Source organism: Colletotrichum higginsianum, chromosome 8 (assembly GCF_001672515.1).
Source record: "Colletotrichum higginsianum IMI 349063 chromosome 8, whole genome shotgun sequence".
NCBI lineage: Eukaryota > Fungi > Ascomycota > Sordariomycetes > Glomerellales > Glomerellaceae > Colletotrichum > Colletotrichum higginsianum.
Window position 1 is genome coordinate 2,622,818 of NC_030960.1, and position 21,757 is coordinate 2,644,574.

The 21,757-nt window shown below is 55.7% G+C and overlaps 7 protein-coding genes across 7 annotated transcripts; 4 read left to right on the forward strand and 3 right to left on the reverse strand.

Annotated features, from left to right (window-relative positions):
• Window positions 1–324: 324 nt before the first annotated feature.
• CH63R_11765 (Pre-rRNA-processing protein PNO1) lies at window positions 325–1,366 on the reverse strand (the record flags this gene model as incomplete). Its single annotated transcript, XM_018306739.1, has 5 exons — window positions 325–509; window positions 570–668; window positions 705–923; window positions 997–1,078; window positions 1,148–1,366. The coding sequence occupies 5 exons, from the start codon at window positions 1,364–1,366 to the stop codon at window positions 325–327; spliced, it is 804 nt and encodes a 267-aa protein (XP_018153580.1).
• Window positions 1,367–2,122: 756 nt separating this feature from the next.
• CH63R_11766 (Mitochondrial distribution and morphology protein) lies at window positions 2,123–4,467 on the forward strand (the record flags this gene model as incomplete). The annotated part of the gene is made up of 2 exons (XM_018306740.1): window positions 2,123–2,957; window positions 3,014–4,467. The coding sequence occupies 2 exons, from the start codon at window positions 2,123–2,125 to the stop codon at window positions 4,465–4,467; spliced, it is 2,289 nt and encodes a 762-aa protein (XP_018153581.1).
• Window positions 4,468–6,088: 1,621 nt separating this feature from the next.
• Window positions 6,089–7,210, reverse strand: CH63R_11767 (Eukaryotic translation initiation factor 3 subunit J; the record flags this gene model as incomplete). The annotated part of the gene is made up of 4 exons (XM_018306741.1): window positions 6,089–6,104; window positions 6,156–6,841; window positions 6,906–7,006; window positions 7,192–7,210. 4 exons carry the CDS (start codon window positions 7,208–7,210, stop codon window positions 6,089–6,091), a joined length of 822 nt encoding a protein of 273 aa, XP_018153582.1.
• Window positions 7,211–10,688: 3,478 nt separating this feature from the next.
• Window positions 10,689–11,903, forward strand: CH63R_11768 (Alternative oxidase; the record flags this gene model as incomplete). Its single annotated transcript, XM_018306742.1, has 3 exons — window positions 10,689–11,202; window positions 11,256–11,681; window positions 11,758–11,903. 3 exons carry the CDS (start codon window positions 10,689–10,691, stop codon window positions 11,901–11,903), a joined length of 1,086 nt encoding a protein of 361 aa, XP_018153583.1.
• A 1,963-nt stretch (window positions 11,904–13,866) lies between these two features.
• Window positions 13,867–14,185, reverse strand: CH63R_11769 (uncharacterized protein; the record flags this gene model as incomplete). The annotated part of the gene is made up of 2 exons (XM_018306743.1): window positions 13,867–14,041; window positions 14,160–14,185. The coding sequence occupies 2 exons, from the start codon at window positions 14,183–14,185 to the stop codon at window positions 13,867–13,869; spliced, it is 201 nt and encodes a 66-aa protein (XP_018153584.1).
• Window positions 14,186–17,111: 2,926 nt separating this feature from the next.
• On the forward strand, window positions 17,112–19,227 carry CH63R_11770 (C2H2 type zinc finger domain-containing protein; the record flags this gene model as incomplete). Its single annotated transcript, XM_018306744.1, has 2 exons — window positions 17,112–18,213; window positions 18,269–19,227. 2 exons carry the CDS (start codon window positions 17,112–17,114, stop codon window positions 19,225–19,227), a joined length of 2,061 nt encoding a protein of 686 aa, XP_018153585.1.
• A 1,173-nt stretch (window positions 19,228–20,400) lies between these two features.
• On the forward strand, window positions 20,401–21,737 carry CH63R_11771 (Zinc-binding dehydrogenase; the record flags this gene model as incomplete). Its single annotated transcript, XM_018306745.1, has 4 exons — window positions 20,401–20,678; window positions 20,794–20,923; window positions 20,988–21,444; window positions 21,535–21,737. 4 exons carry the CDS (start codon window positions 20,401–20,403, stop codon window positions 21,735–21,737), a joined length of 1,068 nt encoding a protein of 355 aa, XP_018153586.1.
• Between the last annotated feature and the right edge of the window lie 20 nt (window positions 21,738–21,757).

Below are 21,757 nucleotides of genomic sequence, written 5' to 3' on the forward strand. Positions count from 1 at the left end.
GTGAAAAGGAGCAGTGGTCATCACATCTCCCGAGTACGGCCTGGCCAGATTAGAGAGCGTTTGGAATCTGAATTCTTCTCACCCCTCCTTCCAAACACTTCCCCCCTTGTCCCTAAGAAGCAGTAATTTTTTGGAATCTCTCTAAAATGCCCACAACGCCAAAGTCCATGATAGGATGCCGTTCATGCCAATCATTAAACCACCCAAAAGGTTTTTTTTGTAAAAATCCCTCTCCATGGGTTGACCTCAAACCCCTCTTTCATTCTTTTCCTATCTTGTTGTGTGTGTTGGTTGTCCCGTGTCGTCTTGTCGCCAGACATTTCTTCAGAATCTCTCCTTCATGCGCGCTGCGACCGTCCGCAGGTTGCCGTAGACCTTGGAAGGCGGCTTTCCGAGAATCAGGCTGACAATGGACTCGCGGGCCATGTGGATGTTCTTGTAGGCGCCGAGGATGTGGATCTTGCTGTCGGCCAAGACGATACGGGTCTTGCTGGCGTTTTCGATGGCGACTGCATACACGCGTTAGTGGCTGCGACTCGGATTGAATGGGGAGATTTCTAGGCCCATACACTTCGTCTTGCCGTCCTTGCCTGCAATACGGCCAATGGCACGGCCTTGCGCCTCGTTGCCCATGACTTGCTTTACATCACGGATCTCGAACGTTTCGACTGCGGACTGTGTCAGTATTCCTTTGTCTCACAGACGTGGCATGATTAGGGCAGCTTTACTGTAGAGGTCGTCCAGACGCAGTAGCGCAATGGCATCGTCAACGTCGAAGCCTAAGGTGAAGGCCTTGACAAAGTCCTCGCCCTTTTGCAAGGCGCCGTCTTCGGTCGTGTGCTTCGAGGTCCGGAGCTCGACCTGTTTCCGGCGCGGGTTCATGCGGACCTGCAGCTTGAGGTGCTCGACGAGCGGAGGGTAAACTGGAGGGCTGGGAGTCAGCGCAACGGGCATCTTACAACGCGGTTGCTTTGCCACGGGCGCGGGACAGCGTACTCTTGGGCCAAGCGGACTTGAGCGGTGTGAATCTGTGAGGAGGCACGGGGACCTTGCGAGTCTCTATTCTGGTGACGGGGTCCTGAGAGGGGTGGATAACGGTTTAGTTCCTGATATTGAGACCATGATAGGCGAGGTAGGGATGGCGCACAATGTCTCTAGCGGGCGCAAAGCGCGGGCGGTTCTCCTCGTCAACGACCATCTCGCCCTCCTCGCCGTTGTGTGGCACGCTAGGAAGGATCGCATCCATCTCCTCCGGCAGGGTCGGCGCATCGAGGAGAAGTTCCTCGTCTTGCTGAGGCTCTTGGAGCGTGGCCTCGAATGGCGGGGCAGCGGCCTCGGCCTGCTTGAGGGCGGTCGGTGCAGGCATGTCGTGTGTGGTTTTCGGGTAAGTGATGATCGAGAGAGACTTGGACGGACGGTAGTAAGCTCGATGGCGGGGGGTATATCGGCCTTCGGTTGTAGGTGTTTCTGGGTTGTGTGTCGAGCCGAGTCGGTCTGGTGGGGAGGGGGATCGTGAGTGTGTATGGCAGGCGGTCGTGAAGGAAAAAAAAGCGGCGGGCGGACCAACTGCCAGTATCGATTTATCGCCGAATTCCAAAATTTTGTGTTTCGTTATCGATAAGAAGATAAGGTGGAGGGGAAAGACGGTTGGTCAAGCCTCTCTGCGTTCTTGATAGGCACCCCTTGTCCGCTGCCCAGGGCCTTTAGCTGTTGACTGAGGTAAGCTGCGACCAGCATTGGGCCCAGACCTCATGCACGGGCCATGCCATCCCTATGAAATTTTTCTGATGTGAGGTGATGCCCCATTCGCAAGGTGCCTTCGGTGACGGGTCCTGCCGGGTTCAGCGGTAGAGCTGCGGTAGCGCGTCATGGATGACTTTTCACAGGTGCCCTTTCCTGGCCCAGCTTTGCATCTCAGTCATTTCTGCATGAGCGCATGAAATGTGCTAACATTTGCCGTGTGTCTGTCTCCCTCGATACCAGCCTGATTAACCCCCTCTCCTCGGTGTTTTCGTGCGGTCCCTTTGCGGGAAATAAACAGCCACATTCTTTCTCCCCTTTCTCTCGTTGTTATAACGTCGCTGTCTCTCTGTTCAACCAAGAGACAGGATGAGCTGGAGACATGTCTAACGCTTCGACGACTCTCCTCGGGCGTCGTTTCTGGTCTTGCGCCTACGAATCAGCGCAGACGTTGGGTCTGCGAGGGACAATCGTTACCACTGCGACTTTGAGGAACACTTGCCTGAAAACCAATCAATCTGCTGTCGGCCCCTCCTGTTACAGCGCGAATACGTTCAAAAGGTCGATATGTTCGGGACCGCAAGACTCGTTCCCCCGAGCAAACATCCATAATGCCCGACGAAGCTACACAGGCAGCGGCTTACTGCTGATCGGGCTCACCACCAACCTCGCGCCCACACAAGCAACTGTATCATCCGCCGCCGCCGCCGAATCTGCCACAAGCAGTGGCTCGACGAAGAAGTCCAGTGTCTGCCAACTAGCCCGGCAAGCATGGCGACGAGGGATACACAGCGATTCGAGACATGCTAGCCCGGCGGAACGGGGGCACCATTACTCTAAGAGCGGGAAACAGGAGGAAAAGGCCTCGACGGCCCAACCGAGGCAAGATGCGTCGAAATCAGGAGAGCAAAATAAGTCAGACGCACCGAACCCCGATGCCGAATCGATCGCATCCACCATGTCGAAATATTTGCACATACCGAAGATGCCACACCGGCCCACCCGGGACGAACTCTTAGCCGCCGCAAACGGCTTTCTGGGTCGCTTGAAGGTTCGGTTCAAGTGGGTGTCCATTAGGAGCATGAGGCCGTGGAACATTGACGAATGGGGCGCGTTCGTATCGTGGTTTCTCTTCGGCCACCTGGTCTGGGTTCTTGTCGGGACCACGACGTTCTTCTCCCTGGTCATATTCAGCATCAACACCGTTTTTGCTCAGGGTAAGCCCCTCCCCTTCTTTCGTTGCACTGGTTCCGCTACTGACTAGGCTGTACAGAAACTCTTGCCAAATGGGTCGGCGACTCTTTGACCGAATCTGCCGGTGTCACGGTCATCTTTGAGTCGGCCATCGTTCCCAAGTGGGGAGATGGCGTCATCAGCTTCAAGAACGTGTTCGTATCGCGACGACCAGGACAGGTGACATCCTCAGTCAGCAAGGGATCCTCCGAGAGCGCCGCAGCTATGGCGGCCACCGGAAAGCAGACCGACCAGGACGGCCAAGTCTTGGAAGAAGACGACGGCAACTACACACAGTATGACCTCACCATCGCTACGGTAAATGTGACCCTGTCCTTCCTGAAATGGTGGAATGGGAAGGGCTTTTTGAAGGACGTCGAGGTCAAGGGCGTTCGTGGTGTGGTTGACCGCACGTCCGTACAGTGGTCAGACGAGGTCGTCGATCCCCTATCCTACCGCCACACCCACGAACCCGGCGACTTTGAGATCGATTCTTTCAAGCTTGAAGATCTCCTCGTCACCGTGCACCAGCCCAAGGGCTTCCGTCCCTTTTCCGTGAGCATATATTCCTGCGAATTGCCACAGCTCAGGAAACAGTGGCTATTCTATGACTTTCTGTCGGCGACGCACATGTCTGGCTCATTTGACGGCTCCCTATTCACGATCCATCCCCGTCAGGTTCACGGCACCGTCGCGGGTGAACACGGCGATATCGCAGAAGATGTGGGCGAACCATCGGCTTGGAAGAAGTTCAGCCGTCTGCGCATTGACGGTCTTAAGATCGATCATCTCAACCGAGGGGTCGAGGGCCCGTTCGGCTGGATCTATGAGGGCAACGTCGACATCGTCGCCGACGTCATGTTCCCCGCAGACCTTGACGACGGCATCACCAAGGTGATGTCGGATTTTTACGATCAGCTCGAAGACGTTGTGATATCGAATCGTATGCGTCTGCTTCAGAAGGACCTCCTCGCAACCACTGCGTCGGACCTCTTGGGCCCTACGCCTACAGAAGGCCATCTTTCCCAGGCCGCGCCAGGAGACGCTGGGGACCAAGCCCGGCAATCTCTCGATACGTCCGATTTCTCCAACTCTTCCAACTCTTCCAACTCTTCAGAAGAGGACCGAAGGTACTTGATTATGGATCTCAGGATTCACATGAATGATGTCAAGGCCGCTGTACCCCTTTTTACAAAAGACATCTCATACATCAATCAGGCTCTTGTACGGCCCATTGTGGCCTACATCAACGCCAAGAAGACATACATCCCCATTACCTGCCGTATCGTCAAGCGCGTCACCGACTTCGACGGCAGCTGGTCCATCTTTGACTGCGGTCTCATGGATGACATGTCGGCTGAGACCTACGAGGCATTCGCACGCGATATCGAAGACCAGCAGAGCCGCGTCCGCCGACTGAAAAAGGTCGGCTTCTGGACTTTGAGTCTTGCCGTCCATGCCCTCTTCATGGGCATGGCGGGTAACGTCATTTAAAGGCCGTATTTAATACCTCTCCTCTCCTGCTTTCTTGCTTCTTGCCCTCTACGCGAGCACGGCTGTCTTAACGAGCGCATGATTTCAAAGACGGGGCGGGCTGCGGCGTTCGATCTTGTATAGAAGGAGGACGGAACAACACTATCAACAACTATGTACATATAACAGACAGAGAAGCATATCTTTGTCTACCAAGGGGAGTTGGGGCGGGGGCGGTTTTCGATGGCCCAACGCAATCCTTCTCCGCTAAGGTTCATCTGGGAGGCGAGGCGTCTGTTTGTTACAAGGGATATACACATACATGCAGTAGGGGGCGAGGCAAACAACAAAGTAATTGATACCCCTATTTTGAACTTACCCACCCGGCTGGGCGTGCGTGTCTCCTAACATGCTCCGACTTGCCATGTTTATGTATGACTAGCTTCTACGGGGACCAGGACTGGCGCTTGTTGACATGCCGCTGCGCGTTTATCGTCAGGGAATCGAGGTAAACAATGCTAGTCGCAACAACATCCCGCCCCATTCCAAGCATAGTTGTGGGTTTGGGGCATGGGTATGCATGAAGACGGAGATGAAGCTCGACAGTTTATTGTGCCGAGGGCCTATCTGCTCCAGCAGATCAATCAGGGTGGCCGTTACGGTGGTCATAGCTTGGACGCGAAGTTGGTCAATAGGATGGTTATGAGACTCGGGGCCCTCAAAGGTACCCCGCCTTCATATCGCAGAAACTATACCCTGTGTCCAGTGTCGGGCATGGCACACGCCTCGTTCGTTATCTGATGTAAATTCGTGCGACCACAGGAGGGCCTGGGCCGCTTTGGCTACGCTACGTCTCTCGGCCTGCTTCAGCAGGGGACGGTAAATCAGAAGAAATGGGACAAGAGCACCCACTGGCTACTCACCTATCAAGCCTGGTTTGACCAGGGGCACAGGAGACGCGGGCTTCGAGGACGTTTGAACACGGCTCAGTTACCCAAGTAGAGAGCTCTGCCTCAACCCAATGTCCCTCATCCACAGAAAAGATGAGCCGTCCCTGCTTTCCAGACACGACAAGGCCGGCAATAGTGTAGGGTCGTCGATATACAGCCATGGCTGATTGGACAACAGGGGGGGTCAGGTAGGGAGGTTGTAGTGGCGAAGTTCAAGTCACGGAGGGGTGGAAAAGAGGATTTTGTAGGTATATCCTTGAAAGATTCCAGATCTATCGTGCTGTGCTCATCATTCATGAAAGACTTTTATGCTCCCTGAAACCATGGCGAGAAGAGATGCACTTAGATCCCATAGCCCCTCCAGGACCTGGAATGATTTCCCTCTGATCAGCGTCCGTCTTTAAATTGACACCAACTCTTCTTCGATACCGTCCATCCTCCGACAATCTGACCCAGTCCACGCTTCCCAGCAGCCCCAAACAGCCCGTGGCTCTGCTTTCTAAGTGGCCCCAACCGCGCATGGCGCAGCGAGGAGTGGTGTTTCCGCGACAGCGACGCCGGAACTTGATCCAAGCCGCTGCCACATCCTTCGGTACCAAACCGTGCCAAAGCCGTTGGCACGGATTGGGCTTGCGGGGAGACAAGGGGCTGGGCTCTGGGCACGGGAGAATATTACAACCCTATCTCTTACTTCACATGAAGTCGTCACTAGAAAAGGGTTAGCCTTGTTGCAAGAAATGGCATTACCAATGAACTCACTCTCCGAAGCCGTCATCCTCGTACGTCTCGGTGTCAGCAACGGGGGCACGGCTGACAACGGCCGAGACCTTGGTCTTGGCCGCCTTGCTCTTCTTGTTACCACCCTGGGCGGCCTTCTCCTCCTTCATCTTCTCGTTGCCGAGGGCGGTGAGGGTGCTGGCAATCTTCTTGATCTGGTCGCTGGGGAGGTCCTTGGCCAGGGTCTTGGTGAACTCCTGGAGGAAGATGCCGTAGTGAGCCTTGCGGGCGTTGTTGGCGAGGATGGGGGTCAGCGTGGTACGGAGGTGCTCGAACTGGGTCTTGGTAATGGGGTTGAAGAGAGGCATGTCGGCGATGTTGGCCGTCTTGGTCGGATCGTTGGGATCAATCTGGACGGCGGAGCCGGCGAGGTTGGCCTTGCGGCCGGCAGGAACACCGATATCGCCGAAGAGATCCTCGGCGTGCTTCAGGTCCGACTCCTTTTCGGTGCGTCGGAGACGCTCTCTCTTCTCAGCCTCTGTCTCCTCCTCGCCAGAGTCCTCGGCTTCAAGGCGGGCGCGCTCCTCCTTCAACTCGGCAATGCGCTGAGCCTTGGACTTCTTGTTCTTCTTTGCCTCCTCGAGAGCCTTGGCCTTTGCCTCCTCGGCCTTCTTGGCCTTCTCACGCTCGACCTCGGAGTCTTCGGCGGCATCCCAGGAGTCCAGGACCTTGTTGATGCAATATGTCAGTGGACACGTAGCGATATGAGCAGGCACGGCATCGTCAACATACGTCATCCTCATCCTCCTCATCCTCGAACTTGCGGCGGATAGGGATGGCGCCGCCAACGGGGGAGGCAGGGCCGGAGCTCTCCTCGCCGCTCTCCTCGTCGTCTACAGGGCAACATCATGGTCAGTCTTGGTTCGGAGGAGAGGTAGCAAGAGATGTGGTATGCGGTGGGCCGAGAGGCAGTGATTGCGCTGACCAGATTCGGACAGATCATCGCGACATTTTGCCTCTCACGATATTTTGTGTGCGTGTGTGCGTGTGCGGGACAATCCAGGCGTTGAGAACTCACCCCACTTCTTAGGAGGCATGATGTCAGATTATGATTGCGCGGGGCAAAAGAGAAGGGCCAGCGAGAGTGAAGACGACTGAGCGAACGGTTGAACAGGTCTTTTCAGAGAAGTTGGTGTCTGGAAAGAACTTTTTTTTCTTGGTCAAGGTTTGCTCCAAGGGAGAAAGGGAACCCGTCAGGCAGCCTGGCCGAGGAAGGAAACAAATTGTGGAAGGGAAGGGAAGGGGGGCCCTGTGGTTGGGTAGGAAAGCAGTGAATAGGAAACCCAAAGAAGGGAAAACCCCGCCAGGCCGAACGCAGCAACGAGAATCAGCGGCGGGGGATCAGATGCTGGAGTCCCGATTTTCTCAGTCCAGCCCACTTCACTTACATCCATCTATCCACCCGCGAAGGCACGGCTGTGGCGCTTGCGCTCACTTGCTTTGAGACATTGGAGAGGACGGATATTACTGCACTGCAAGTGAATGAATGCCTGGCCAAGTGATATGCGCTGAGGAATATGTAAATGTCAGGACATGGTTTTGAGCCACAGGCTTCTGCACTGCTTCTACACTAAGAGCAGCCAAAACAGAGAGGAACCCCAATGAAGGTTATTTTCAGATGCCCGGATGCTCAAGGTCCTCAAGGCTCAAACAGTGATCATAGTCATTGCGCGGTGAGTGCCAGTCAAGTCATAGGACGTAGCAACGGAGACCTATGCTTGGAAACCAACCCCGCCATCGTCGAGTTTACATGAGTGTGCTAGGAATAATGCCACGGAACGTGTCTTTTGGCCTCACTTGCCACATTGGCCTCGAAATCTGTTTCTAGCCAACTAAAGCGCATGAATTTTAAGGCAACTGGAGAAGGCTTCTTCACTTTGGCCTCGCCTTGGTCACGCTTGCGCCTGTTGAACTTGCACACCTTGCATCTTCTCAAGCAGTGAGTCACCCACACGCACGACCCCGCGCTTTCTGCCTCAAAAAAAAAAAAAAAGGTTTCACCACCACCGACCAAACCCAGGTACCTTCTATCTACCTTACCTGAGTAGGCCTCCGATACGTACCCCTTACTGATTGAGGGCTCACCCCAATAATCTATATAATGTCCTTCCACCTACCGCTCCTTGACTGATGTCTCTTCTTTTTCCTCATCCGAGTGCAAGGGCTCTACGCGTATCAGTGAAGATTCGTTCGAGATCGTGTTTTTGCTAGTTGAAAACTATACACAGACCACTTCTGGCTGGCTTCGGCTGGCCAGGCAATTTTTGAAAACCCTCGCCTTTTGCTTTCATTGCTTGCGGTCCCTGGCTGGATCGTGGTGAAGAAGGTCAAACAAGTTCCCCCAAGAAGTATCACGCTCTTGGACCCAGTCAACGATTGCGCCGTCATTTTGTGGTTCATACATCTCGTTTGATGATAAACAATGACCCGTTCTGTTGTTACTGGTTGTGGATGACGATCAAGGGCTGTCGAAGGTTATGCCACCGGGCTATGAAAGCCGCCGTCACATTTTGGCGACCCTAGCGAGGCATTACCGTAATCTGTCCCGTTTTCGTTTCGATCTGTGCTCGATGAATTTCCAAGGTAATCAGCCATGGGTAAGTAGGTACTTCGAAAAATGCGTCGTTTCTGACGTTCCCTACCTACCTACGTAGGTATCTGTCAAAGCATCACGGCTCATTGTGTCGGGCGTCGTTCTGCACCTGCTGCGGAGCCGCCTTTTCCCGACAGACCTGCGCTAACTGCCTCAAACAACCTCATCTTGCGGCAACGTAGCCTGGCATCCATGTCGCATCCCTCCCTTTCCCTGGCGAATGTCTAGACGGGTCTTCGGTGCTGTAGGGCGTGAAGACGGGACACGGAGTCATGGACAAAGAAACCCGCAGGATTGGGCAAGGTTTTCTTCGGCTGGGCGACACGTACAACGAGTCAGCGAATCCCGTTCTTCTGGAACACATCGTCACTTGTTATCCAGTTGGGATGACGATCCCCCGCCCTGGAAAATCATCTTCAAACTTGACGGGAGAAGACGCTCAATCAGGAAGCGGTCGCAAGGTCATCCCGCCAGAGTTCCGGGGCGGAAGGGCGGAGTCGGCCGACGAAGGCATGCCTAGTCTCCGGAGCATTCTCACTCCTTTTGCCAGCGCGGGATTTGAAAGCTTTGACGTTTTGCGGCTCCTCGGGCTCCTCGGGGACCAGAGCCTGTTGGGTGGAGTTTAATGCATGTCCAATCGCCGTATGCACCCCTCAAGACTTTGATGAAGAAATCGCCATCTCCATCTGGCCAACCTTCTACAATGTAGTCGTGGGTACCTAAAAATATGCTCGCGTCGATCGACGCTTGGCCTCCATGGGTCCCAAATAACAGGTTGACTCATCGATGAAGAAGTTATCCCTTTCTGTCCACAAATTTAAACGAGCGGTCACTGTCTGTTATCCGCGTCAATCAACGCTGGGCTATGTGTCCATATACATGTGTAACCATTAAACGCTCCCAGCTTCGTCAACAACAAGGCCTCGCCCCGGATAGAAAATAGCGGGCGGATCGCAAATAGCTCACCGGTCCACAGGTTAGGAGACGAAATACGATATCATGCTCAGTCAGGCAAAACCGTAGTCTACTCCTGACCGACTCCAACCTCGAGGAACAAGGAAAATCACACCAGCGACTCGACGTAGATACGGGACATCGAAAAGTCGATGTCAGCTCGACCAATCAACTTCGCACGAAAAAGGCGCGGAACGCTCTAAACCTACTGGCTCCTTGACAGCATGACAGGACCTCGCCTCCTTCATCCCGAGAGGACCCGACATTTGCTGGTCCAGGTGATCAAACCCGCTCTCGCCCTACGGACCAACTCGTCCACGCTCTCGGCCTTTTGCATTGGCATTTGACATCCTGTGTCCCCACTAAGCCGGCGTCTCCATCTGAATAAGTCCGTTCGCGACAACATCGGAATCGTGAACGTCAGAACTCCCTCGTTGATCCACAACCAAAGGCCTAATTGAGTTTCTCTCACTTTCTTGGTTTTCTCCTCCTTACGGCGTACGCTCGGCGACTTTCCCAAACGCTTGGGACCGCCCTACCTGCCCTGCTCCCTGAAGCTCACACATAGATTCTTGCCCACGGTTACCCGGTCTATCTTCGTGGTTCCTCTTCTCATTCCTGTTCTTCCCCGTACCTTCGCCGCTACCATCCTCTGTCTCACGAGGCGGCGCCTTGTTCTCTGGCCATGCCTTCTCGTGCTTTGTGTAACGCTTTCGCCCGTCTGACATGGGTTTTCGCTTACTGCGCCCCCACCACCATCGCCATCGACTTGCACCATCTGCTCGACCATGTAGTACATAACGGCATATAAGACCCCGGGCCGTGAGCCTCCCTCAGGCCATATGGCATTTGTTCTACTCATCACCAAGATCATCAAGACCGTTTCTTGAATATCATCCAACCTCAACAACTACCACTTGTACTTCTTATTCATTCGACTTGGACGTAGTCGAAACACACCACCACCCATGCTTTCATCACGAGCATCCACTAGACTCTGCGTGCCGAAACAAGCCGCCCATTTGGCCCGGGCAGCATCACTGCACAACATCAGCACAACATCCTTTGTGGGCTACTACCACCCGGCTGCCGGCCTCCGGATCTCGGCCGTCGCATCGCTCCAGCCCGGCAGCAGCGGCAGCCGGTCTTTCTCGACGACGCCCGCCACCCGGCTCAGAGACTTCTTCCCCGCCAAGGAGACGGAGCACATCCGCAGGACGGCCCCAGCATGGCCGCATCCGGGCTACACCGAACAGCAGATGCACGACATCGTGCCGGACCACCGCGAACCGCGCAGTTTTGGCGACTGGGCGGCCTGGAAGTTCGTTCGCCTCGCGCGGTGGTGCATGGATCGGGCGACGGGGCTGGGAAAGGACCAGCAGGTCGACAAGAAGAACATGACGACGTCCCTGGTCGCCGACAAGCCCCTGACCGAAGCACAATGGCTGGTTCGGTTCATATTCCTCGAGAGTATCGCTGGAGGTAAGTCTCGCATAGCTTCTCGTCCACTGTCGTCAGATGCTGATGGCCATCAGTCCCGGGCATGGTAGCCGGCATGCTGCGGCACCTCGGCAGCCTTCGCCGTATGAAGCGCGATAACGGTTGGATCGAGTCTCTCCTCGAGGAGAGCTTCAACGAGAGGATGCATCTGTTGACATTCATGAAGATGTCGGAGCCGGGCTGGTTCATGAAGCTCATGATCCTCGGTGCCCAGGGCGTCTTCTTCAACGGCATGTTCCTGTCGTACCTCATCGCGCCTAAAATCACCCACCGCTTCGTCGGGTACCTCGAGGAGGAGGCAGTACACACGTACACGCGCTGCCTATACGAGATTGACTTGGGCCTCTTGCCCAAGTGGTCCGATCCCAACTTCACCATCCCTGACATCGCGGTTCAGTATTGGAGGATCCCCGAAGGGAAAAGGACGATGAAGGACCTGATCATGTACATTAGAGCTGACGGTTAGTACCCCCTCCCTAGCCCCATCCCCCCCTCGAAGATCTCGAAGAGGACAGCATGCTGACAGTATGCTCACAGAGGCCGTTCACCGAGGCGTCAACCATACTCTGGGAAACCTCAACCAAAAGGAAGACCCCAACCCCTTTGTCAGCGAGTACAAAGACGGCGAGAAACCCAACGCGGCGCTGAGATCCCAAGGGTTCGAGCGTGAAGAGGTCATCTAAAAGACCGCCAATCAAGGAGGTCACTTGCATGACTCGGCTTCAAGACCCTTCGACTAACGGGGAACATCACCGTCTTGACGGATACCAGATTTCCTTGCGTTTGACTAAGAATTGTAAAAAGAAAGAAAGATAGAAAGCCGCCGACGATACCACTAGATTGGGGGCGACTGCTCGGCGTACAGGCGTTGGTTTGTTGGGATTCGGAGACGAGCAGGCCCCACTCATTGTACAATACTGGGAGACATCTTTGTTCGGATATGCTGGAAATCGTTAGATTCCAAATTTCATTTTTCACATCGGTTGATAGAAATTGAGAAGCGAGAACGCTTTGTAAGCGGAACCATACCCCAGTCTTCCGGACTTGAATACCGCGTTTGATTACTCCATACGCCGTGTTGCATTCGGAGTAGCAATAGTTGAATCGACTGACAGAGACAATATGGAAAATAAGAGGAGAGAGAATTAAACATGTTGACGGGCATCAACAGTGCACATGAGTGCATGGTGCACGAGACATCTCGAACCGTGCAGGATGAAGGGTATCTGCTTCCCCTACCAGAAGTCGGTGTGACGATTTGCGGACATCAAATGCTTCGGTCGCCTTGGCGGTTCGCCTCTTCTCCAGGATGATCGACGAGCTCAGCCACCCCAGGCAGGGCACGCACGATTATGGTCATCGATGCCGCCTCTCCCATGGGACGAACGACGTACCATCGGATGGGAAACCCATTGCTACAGAGAGCATGGCTGCCTAGTGTCGGTCAAGCATGGCGTGATATCGGGGTCGAGGGCAGCTGAGACCAGCTTTGAAGGGCAAAATGTTTAACACCGGGGCTTCGGCAATCGCATCTCCGGGGAAGCGACACGACGGCGACACACGTCGCCCAGGTTCACAAAGTACCAGGGGTACGGTCCGGTTCGTATTTCCGAAATATTTCTAAAAATGGATTTGAGTATCCGTACAGTGGGCGGGGACGCTGGCTTGCCCGCCCCGGCATGGGGCCCGGCCTCGACGGTGTGGGGAACCGAAGGGCTCCGGAAGGTCGAATCCCCCCTCTTTGCAAGCATCGTGGGCTTCGGCTGCCCTGAAAACGGACCTTTTCTCAGATAAGCTTCTTCCTGCCGCGCGGCGGACTCGCAAAGAACATGTTCTTGATGTCATGTCGGAGCAGGCCTGGCCTTGGGGGCCACGAAGCCGGTGTGGCTATGTCGGGCGCCATTGCTCGTCCTGCAGCGATGCTAGATGTGCGATTGGGCACGCTATTGGCTCGTTTGGCGGGGAGAGTGGTCCGTAGCATTCCAGAGAGCGTTCTGGCAGAGATGCTTGATCACATTGATGGCAGGGTTGTCGACGGTGATTATCATATGACGATAGGGGGCCTGTTTCAAAACGAAACTGCGCCTCTTTGCAGAAGACCCCGTCCGATTCTGGGGCGGCGGGCGGGGTTGATTCAGGTGAGCACTATGCCGTTTGTTGCTCTGATTAATGGCAGCCACGGTTGGAGAAAATGGAAGGGCCAAACTCATGTCGTCAAATCTGCTATTTCTGTTGTCATCTCATGCCTCGCGTCAAAAGGTGAGACTTGTGCCTGGCGATGATGACGCTACGTAGTGCTTCGACTCAGCCCGGTGAAGCAGCCGTGGAACTAGCAGCGGCTTACAGGGCCTGACAAACGACAAGAAAAACTTCACTAGACAAAGATTGGGCGCGGGGCGTGGCATCGCACTTGATATCGAGACTCGCTGTAGCCGTTCATAGCCCTGCGATCTGTGCTTCGTTGGGGGGGGTGGGGGGGTGGACACATGCATGTGCCGCCGACCTTGTGCAAGAGTGACGAGAAGTCGGCAGGATTGGTTGGTCTGTAGCATTCCCGTGCTCGACTACTCGACGAATAGTCGAGGGACTACAGCAGTCGTCACGAGCGTCAGCATGCTCCTGCTATTAGTGCAGATTCCTGATTACCTATTCGAGATAACGAAAACGGTCCTGTGCAGCAAATTCCCCTGGCCACAGCCTCTCCTCTCTGCCTTTGGTCCCATGGCAAAAATTCCGCGAACTGCTGGCCGACGGGGGAAAGTTTGATGAGGTTCTCGTTTGGCTGTCCACTCTCATCTCATGTTTGGCTTCCATGTGGGCTCTTGCATCCGTTAGCAATGGACGGGGGTCGTTGGGGTTGAAGGTGTGTGGTCTGGTCTTTTACGGCATCGAGATTGATTAGAGATGGATTGCCCTCCTACCTCGCACTCTATACCTACGTATGTAATCGATGGAGCCCCATCATGTATCAGGTAGTTGATGAGCCGGATATTGAAAGTGGAAAGTGGGTGGACGGGGCTTGTCAATCATTATCTGACAGACCGACATCTGGCTAGGCCGGGGCGAGAATAACGACGAGGACGGTGACTGCACATGGGTACCGTGGTGACATGTCGCTGGTAATCTTGCTGCCAGCCTTCCACCGGGGGATGAGGGCTTTGATGGAGAGTCGCCGGTGCCAGAGCGTGGCACCGGCCGAGAGATGAAGAAGACGCGGACGAGGACGAGCTAAGCCAAGCACTCACTGATGGGTTGGTGATGTGTGTAAGTGACCTATGTCCGGAGGCTGGCAGGAGGAGGACAAGACGCCAAGGCCAGGCGAGGGACAGTGTAATTTCAAAATTACCGGGTCATGTTCTCATCAGCAGCAGGCGGGCGCGCTGATGGACACGGACCAGCGAGAAACCCACCATAAGGCAGACTCGAGCAGTAGCAAAAAAAACAAAAACCGCCTAACCATAGAGACACACTGGCAGGTCCCCCCCGGAACTTGGAAGTCTCTCGTCCATAGGCTAGTTGGGAACGCAACCCCCTGGAGAGGTGCTCCTGGCCAATCCTAATAGCGAAATGTATTCACTTTTGCCTCCCTGGGCAGAAACAGACCACCAAGATCGGGTCTGGAACAGTTTGGGACAGGGAACCCAACAATGGCCAAGTCTGATTGCCAACTCCATCCAACTCATTCAGAGATAGCCGATGTCCAAGGTAGACCCGAGATGCCTTTTGGTGTCCCAAGACTTTTGGTCTTACGCATGAATAGGAGCCAAAACTCCGTCTCGTCACTCCTTTGGGTAGGTCTGTAGCCAGTGTACGGACAGCACTCTACCCGTGATTTCGAGTCCTCGGCATCGCGCAGTACCAAAATTCAGACGCGCTTGTTCCTGACCGAAACAAGACCCCTATTTACCCCTCCGCCCGTTGTTTATTTGACTCTGGGCGTCCTGTGCTGCACTAGGTTAGAAGGCCGGGTTTCCCTCATGTTTCTGACTTAAGGATGGCCCCATGCCCTTGCTGCCTCGAAGTCCGTTCTGTTGCCCGGCATAATTGAGCCCTCGGCGTGACTGTCAACATCGTCGAGATCGAGCCTGGTACTGAGAACGCCGGTCGGCGCAATCTATCTGCGCACGCAGGTGTTGCCGCATCGTTGCCCCGTCCCGAGTCACAAGCTTTATCCAGCAAGCGTCGATTGCGTTCAGGGCTCTTCCTTGCCCTACAGTGTCTTAACCCCGGCCGACACGGCTGGATTGTTGGCGCCCTCCAGCCACTCTCGATATCGAGATTGTCTGCGCATCAAAATCGCCATCTGCTTTTCGCATTTGAGGATTAATATCAAGCCTCGTCGCAGATACCTCCCCTCAACAGTCTCCCAACAACCATTAACCGTTACCCGTTACCCGTAACCTTTGTCCGGAGGCTGACCAGCGAAACCAGCCCCGGGCTGCATTCTATCCCCCACTCAAACCCTCCCGAGCTTTGGGCCCCAAGCGAAGTCCGTCATCATTGCTAAATCGACGTGGAAAGAAAAGGTGGCAAGCAGACTGAGAAGGGGAAGAGGGAAAGACGCAAAAAGATTCCCGAGAAGCTACGAGTTTATTCGTTCGACAGACGAACTGGACAGTTCGCAGCTGTGTACAGATCCCTGCTTGCTAGCAGAGTGATGGTATATTTGGATTCCGCTTGTGGACTCAAAGTCTTACATCGCATCGCGTCGCATCGTTTTTCGCTCCACGCATTCGCACACGCGGCCGGTACACGTTCGGCCGCAGAACCAAGAGAACGTGACCAGCCGAGTTCTGGTCCGCAGGCAGAGAAAGAGTGAGAGACAGGGAGTGTGTGTGAGTGGGTGAGAGAGCTGCACTGCAGTCGGCGCTTCACGACACACGCCCACACAAGCGACGGACAACTCCAACTACAGAACAGAGCAGAGCAGAGCAGAGCAGAGCCAAGCCAGCAGCAAAGCGCATTCCAATCACAGTCGGAGCGTGCCGTTGCAGAGGTACCTCGACTTGACCCAACGGGCGGAAAGCCAAGTACGAAGTACCTCTTCCGCATACGCATTTGAGTTATATTTACAGGTACCAGTCTACCTCACACTCACCAACCCAAAGGCACCGGTCGACAGATCCATCCTCAAACGTGCACAGCCTTGTGGGAACCAGCTAGATTGGGCCGCCTGAGTGGATCCTCTCAACCAACCACAGCACCTGTCAACCACCTTTTTTCTCACTCACTCCTCCTCTTTCCTTCCCTTTCCCCCTCCAGTGTCCACTCCCCCCCTCCCTCTTGGTACCCCCCCTACCCTCTACCCCCCCAACTGCGACCCGACCACAGAGTCACAGACCCCAATTCCATATCCTGGTATCGGTCTGTCTGTCCGGTCCACGTCCCTCCAGTGTGTTCTCTCGCTTCCCCATCTCAACTCCTCCTTCCCGCACACTGTAGCAGCAGCACATTACATACCATCCATTACCGCTCGCCGCCGCTCTCTGCAGCAACCTCTCCCTCTCTCCCCAAACGCCCCCTTCCAAAAAGCTGCCGACAATCGCGTCCCAACGAGGCCTTTCTCTGCGTCGGCGCACTTGCTCGTCGTCGCTCTTACTCAGTCGTCTTCGTCTGAACTCGATTACACTTGCGCAGACGTGTTCGCAGCAGCGAATAACACCTCGTCGCACACGACTATCCCCCCGCCGCCTCCAGTCGGGTGCCGTCAGCTCGCGCGTCAGCACAGCCCCAGGGCGGTGCGGTGCCTGAAAGGCTGACTTGTGAACTGCCTCGCCCCGATTCTAAAGACAGCAACGCAACACTAGACACAAACACAAACACGACGCCTGTCACCCACTCGCACGCATACGACATCCCTCCATCCCCGAGTGCCGGATCCCGTTGACATCATGGATCAACACGGCCAACGCGGTCGCTCACCGTCTGCGAGTCATCACCAGCCTCATATAAGACACCCGTCGCATTCTCCGTCTCCGAACCCGTTCCAGCCCCATACCGAAGCAGCTTCAATTGGTCTTGGTCTCGGCTTGGATCAATCTGCCACTCAAGCCTTCAACGGAACCACCTCTGCCGACTTCTCCAGCTTCAACAACGGTAACAACTTCCTCAACGGTCAGCAGCCCGGACAGTCGTCTTACAACCAACCCGGCGCGACCTTTGCGAACCAGGGCCAGGGCAGCTTCCTCGACCCAAACTTCTCCTCGGGCGACTTCGCCTTGTTCCCCAACGCAGGTCAGGGTGATACGCAGTTCAATACCGGTGTCTTCGAACAGAGCCTCAACCCGGACATGAACAATATGGCCATGCCTCAGAGCCACCACTCTCCCACCCCTCCGCACCTCCTCAACCCGGACCCCCACCAGACGCCCTCCGCCCGCCAGTCTCCCGCCTTCAACCAACACCAGTTCTCGTCGCCGCCGTCGGGCCACTCGAGGCATGCCTCGCTCGGCCCAGAGGCCGCTCTTCTACCCAACCAGCTGAACGAATGGAGCCAGCCCCAGTTCCAGCGCCACAGGAGATCCCCCTCCGAATACTCGGATGTTTCGTCGGCCGCCCCGTCTCCGAACCTCGTAAGTGCCGACAGCTTCGATGGCCTTGACCAACGTCATTCGCCCATGCAGCGGCCGTCGGACCCCGGCCTTTACCAGCAGATTGGCTTCGACAACTTCACCATCTCGGACCCCGCGCTTGGCAGTCCCAACATGCAGGCCCGGAGCCCCTCTCACAGTCCGGCCATCTCCCCGCGCATCCTTCCTCAGTCGATGCCTGAGTTGAACCAACCGCCCAACTTTGGTCTCGGGAACCAGAATGCTGGTTTCGTCGGCGGTAATGGCTTTGCCGGGCAGGAGGCGTTCCCGACGCTGCAACAACCGGAGATGCCCCAGGTCGCACCGGCCATCAACATCGAGTTCGCACCCACAGCAAGGCAAAACAATTTTGAGCCTCCCAAGAACCAGATGGATCAGGATTCCCTGACCCCCCCTGAACGAGGTGAGCAACCCATGGCGTTCGGTCTGAAACCTTGAAGCTGATAAAACAAAAACAGGCCGTCCTCGATCTCGACCACGCGCAGTTACGGACCCTTTCAACAATTCCGGTGGAGGCATGGCGCGCCAAACGTCGGTGGGCAGCTTGTCGCCTCACTTGGGGTCTGACCTGTCCGGCCGCGACTCGTCACGGTCCCTCTCTCCGCTCGATCGGGGAGCCACAAGTCCCAGTCGCAGACGGCAGTCGACTTCGGCCGTGCCGAACAACGTAATTGCGCTCAGGCTGGCGGATCCCGAGTACCAAAATTCCCAGGACAACGGCAACGCGAAACGCGTTCAGAAGCATCCGGCCACATTTCAGTGCACTCTGTGCCCGAAACGGTTCACCAGAGCCTACAACCTACGATCGCATCTACGGACCCACACGGACGAACGTCCCTTCGTCTGTACGGTCTGTGGAAAGGCTTTTGCACGCCAACACGACCGAAAGAGACACGAGGGGCTGCACTCGGGCGAGAAGAAATTTGTTTGCAAGGGAGACCTCAAAGCGGGCGGCCAATGGGGTTGCGGCCGGAGGTTTGCGCGTGCCGATGCCCTTGGTCGACACTTCCGGTCGGAGGCTGGGCGGATCTGCATCAAACCCCTTTTGGACGAAGAAATGCTCGACAGACAACGTGCTTGGCAGGAGCAACGGATGCAACAACAAAACATGCAAAACATGGCGGCCCAGGGCGCCATGGGTATGGAACCAGGCTACCCTATGGACGCCAGCGGACAGTACATGTTGCCGGCCGCCCTGCTTGCTCAATACCCAGCGCTGGCTCAGATGAACTGGTCAGGGCAGGACGCGAGCAGCGGTCTCGAAGACGACATATCAGGTCGGTCGTCTTTCGACGCTAGCGATTATGAAGGCGACGACGGGGGTTATGTCAGTGGGCCTGGTACGGGTTTCGGTGAGGGAGGTATGGGCCAGAACTTTGGCGAAGTCGGTTACGCTAGTGACTACGGTGGTCGGTAACCATGGACGTATTGAGTGAAGTTTTTTGGGGGTGTTTTTTTACGTCTTCTTTTTGCGGCCAATCGCCTGCGACGCATACTTTTAAGTATTCGTCTTTTTCTTTCTGGGGAACGGGGCGCTTCACGATCGAGCGTCTTGTTGTAGGGAACATTGCTATCAACGCTCTCAGAGGGCGCTAAGTGGATGGTCTGGATACGGGGTTTAGAACGCGTTGCTATAGATACCATTATGACGATATTTACATTTACCATGTATCATTGCTTTGCATAAAGAGTCTGATGAAAGGTTGATTTCCGGGAGAAAGGTAGAGAAAGAGAGAGAGCAAGAAAGAGAGCGCGAGGGAGCGCGTGTGGTGGAAGATGACGGACACAAGTGTGGGGATTGTCCCGCTAAGTGCGATAGCTTGATACTGACAACTCCAACGAATGGACGCAATTCCGATGTTGTTGGCAACTGGTTCGATGGGTAATCCCCCATGCAGTTTGGTACCGGAGTCGACCTCGGCGCCGGATCTAAGCTTGACTCAGCCCCCTCCCCCCTTCCCCAGATCCGAAAGACCGCGTTGGCGAGCGTGATCCGTAAGCAGCTGCGCCGGACTCCGGCGCCGAACGTGAGGGGCCGGCCCAACCTCCGGATTGGAGAAGTTCCGGGCAACAGACAACTTCGCCTGGAGGGGCACCATGCCCTTTCCACGTGTTCCCCGACCGCCATTTCTTGGAGGAGAGGGGGCTGCACGCAACCACTTACCGGAAACAGTGCCTGATCCACCACATTGTTGTGCTAAGGTGCGGGGCGTTTTGGACCTTTGCATAGGGTCTGTCTATGATGCCGAAACCATGGAAGATGTGCTGCTTGGTAAGTGTATCCCGTGTGGATAACCCGGTCCGCCCCTCCCCTCTCCCCTTTCCCGACCATCACTGACCATACGCAAGCATTTGTAAGCTAGGGGGGGGGTGACGATGGGAGAGGGGGAGGGGGAGGGGAAGCTTTTGTAACGCCGATGTGGATTATACATAAGACGCTTTCGGGTCCCCAGCTTGAAGCTATCCCGACACTTGGAACTGAGTTTAAGCCCACACCTCCTGACGCCTTCCATCATCATACATATATACACACAACCAGGAATCCACGCTGGTCATCATCATTTACCCCGACAGAGACGGAAGGACGACAATGGCTCAGAACCAAGCAGTCAAAACCATCGAGGCGGGCATCGCAAAGGTCGTCGACGTGCCGATCCCGGCCCTCCCTGCCGACGACTACATCCTCGTCAAGACAACGGCCGTGGCCATCAACCCGACGGACTGGAAGCACGTCGATCTCGCCGACAAGGCCGGGTGTGTCGGCATCTGGGTCGGCTGCGACTACGCCGGCATCGTCGAGGAGGTCGGCAAGGGTGTGACAAAGGACTTCAAGAAGGGGGATCGCATCTGCGGGCCCGTCAACGGATCGTAAGTCCGCCCCCTCTTGCTTGCTTGCTTGCTGCCCGTGTGGCATCGCCATCCTGTGGGATGCCCGAGTGAGTCGGCCAGTTGCTGACGAGTGTACCATTTATCTGTTGTACAGGAACGCGCTGAGGGAGATTGACGGCGCCTTCGCAAAGTACATTGCTGTCAAGGGCGACTTGCAGATCAAGACGCCGGACAACATTTCAGACGAGGAGGCCGCGACGCTCGGCATCGCCGTCACCACGGTCGTACGTGGACCTCCGTCTCCCCCCCCATTCCTCACGACGACGAGACTGACACAGCTCAACGCAGGGCCAAGGCCTTTATCAGAGCCTCAACCTACCCCTCCCCACCGAACCGACTACCGATCCGTCGGCCACGATCCTCATCTATGGCGGCAGCACCGCCATGGGTATCTCGGGCATCCAGTACGCGCGGTTGTCCGGGTATAGGGTAATCTCGACGGCGTCGCCGCACAACTTCGAGTATCTCCGGTCCCTAGGCGCGAGCGAGGTGCTGGACTACCGGTCGCCCACCGTGTCGGAGGACATCCGCAGGCTCACGGGCGACCGGCTCACGCTGGCGTGGGACTGCCAGTCGACCAACGAGTCGGCGGTCCTCGTAGCCAAGGCGCTGTCGAGCTCCGAGGGAGGCGTCATCGGCACCCTGCTGCCCGTCGACAAGAAAGCGGTGCAGGATGTCAACCCCAAGGTCGAGGTCAAGATGAGCCTGTACTACACCGCGTTTGGCGAGGATTTTGGCTACTTTGGTAAGCCATCCTCCCCCATTGTCCTCTTACCTCCCTCGTCTCCGCCCCCCTTCCCCTCAGACCGCGAAGCTGACTAACGTATTTAAATAGGCAAGAGGGACGCCGTTCCCGAAAACTACGAGTTCGGCAAGAAGTTTTGGGACATCAGCCGCGGCTTGTTGGCCGACGGCAAACTCAAGCCCATCCGCGTCATCAAGAACCAGGGCGGCAGCGGCCTAGACGGCGTCATCGTCGGCCTGAAGGAGTTGAAGGAGGGCAAGGTCAGCGCCGGCAAGCTCGTCTACACCATTTAGGGGGAGTATATTCAGCCCCC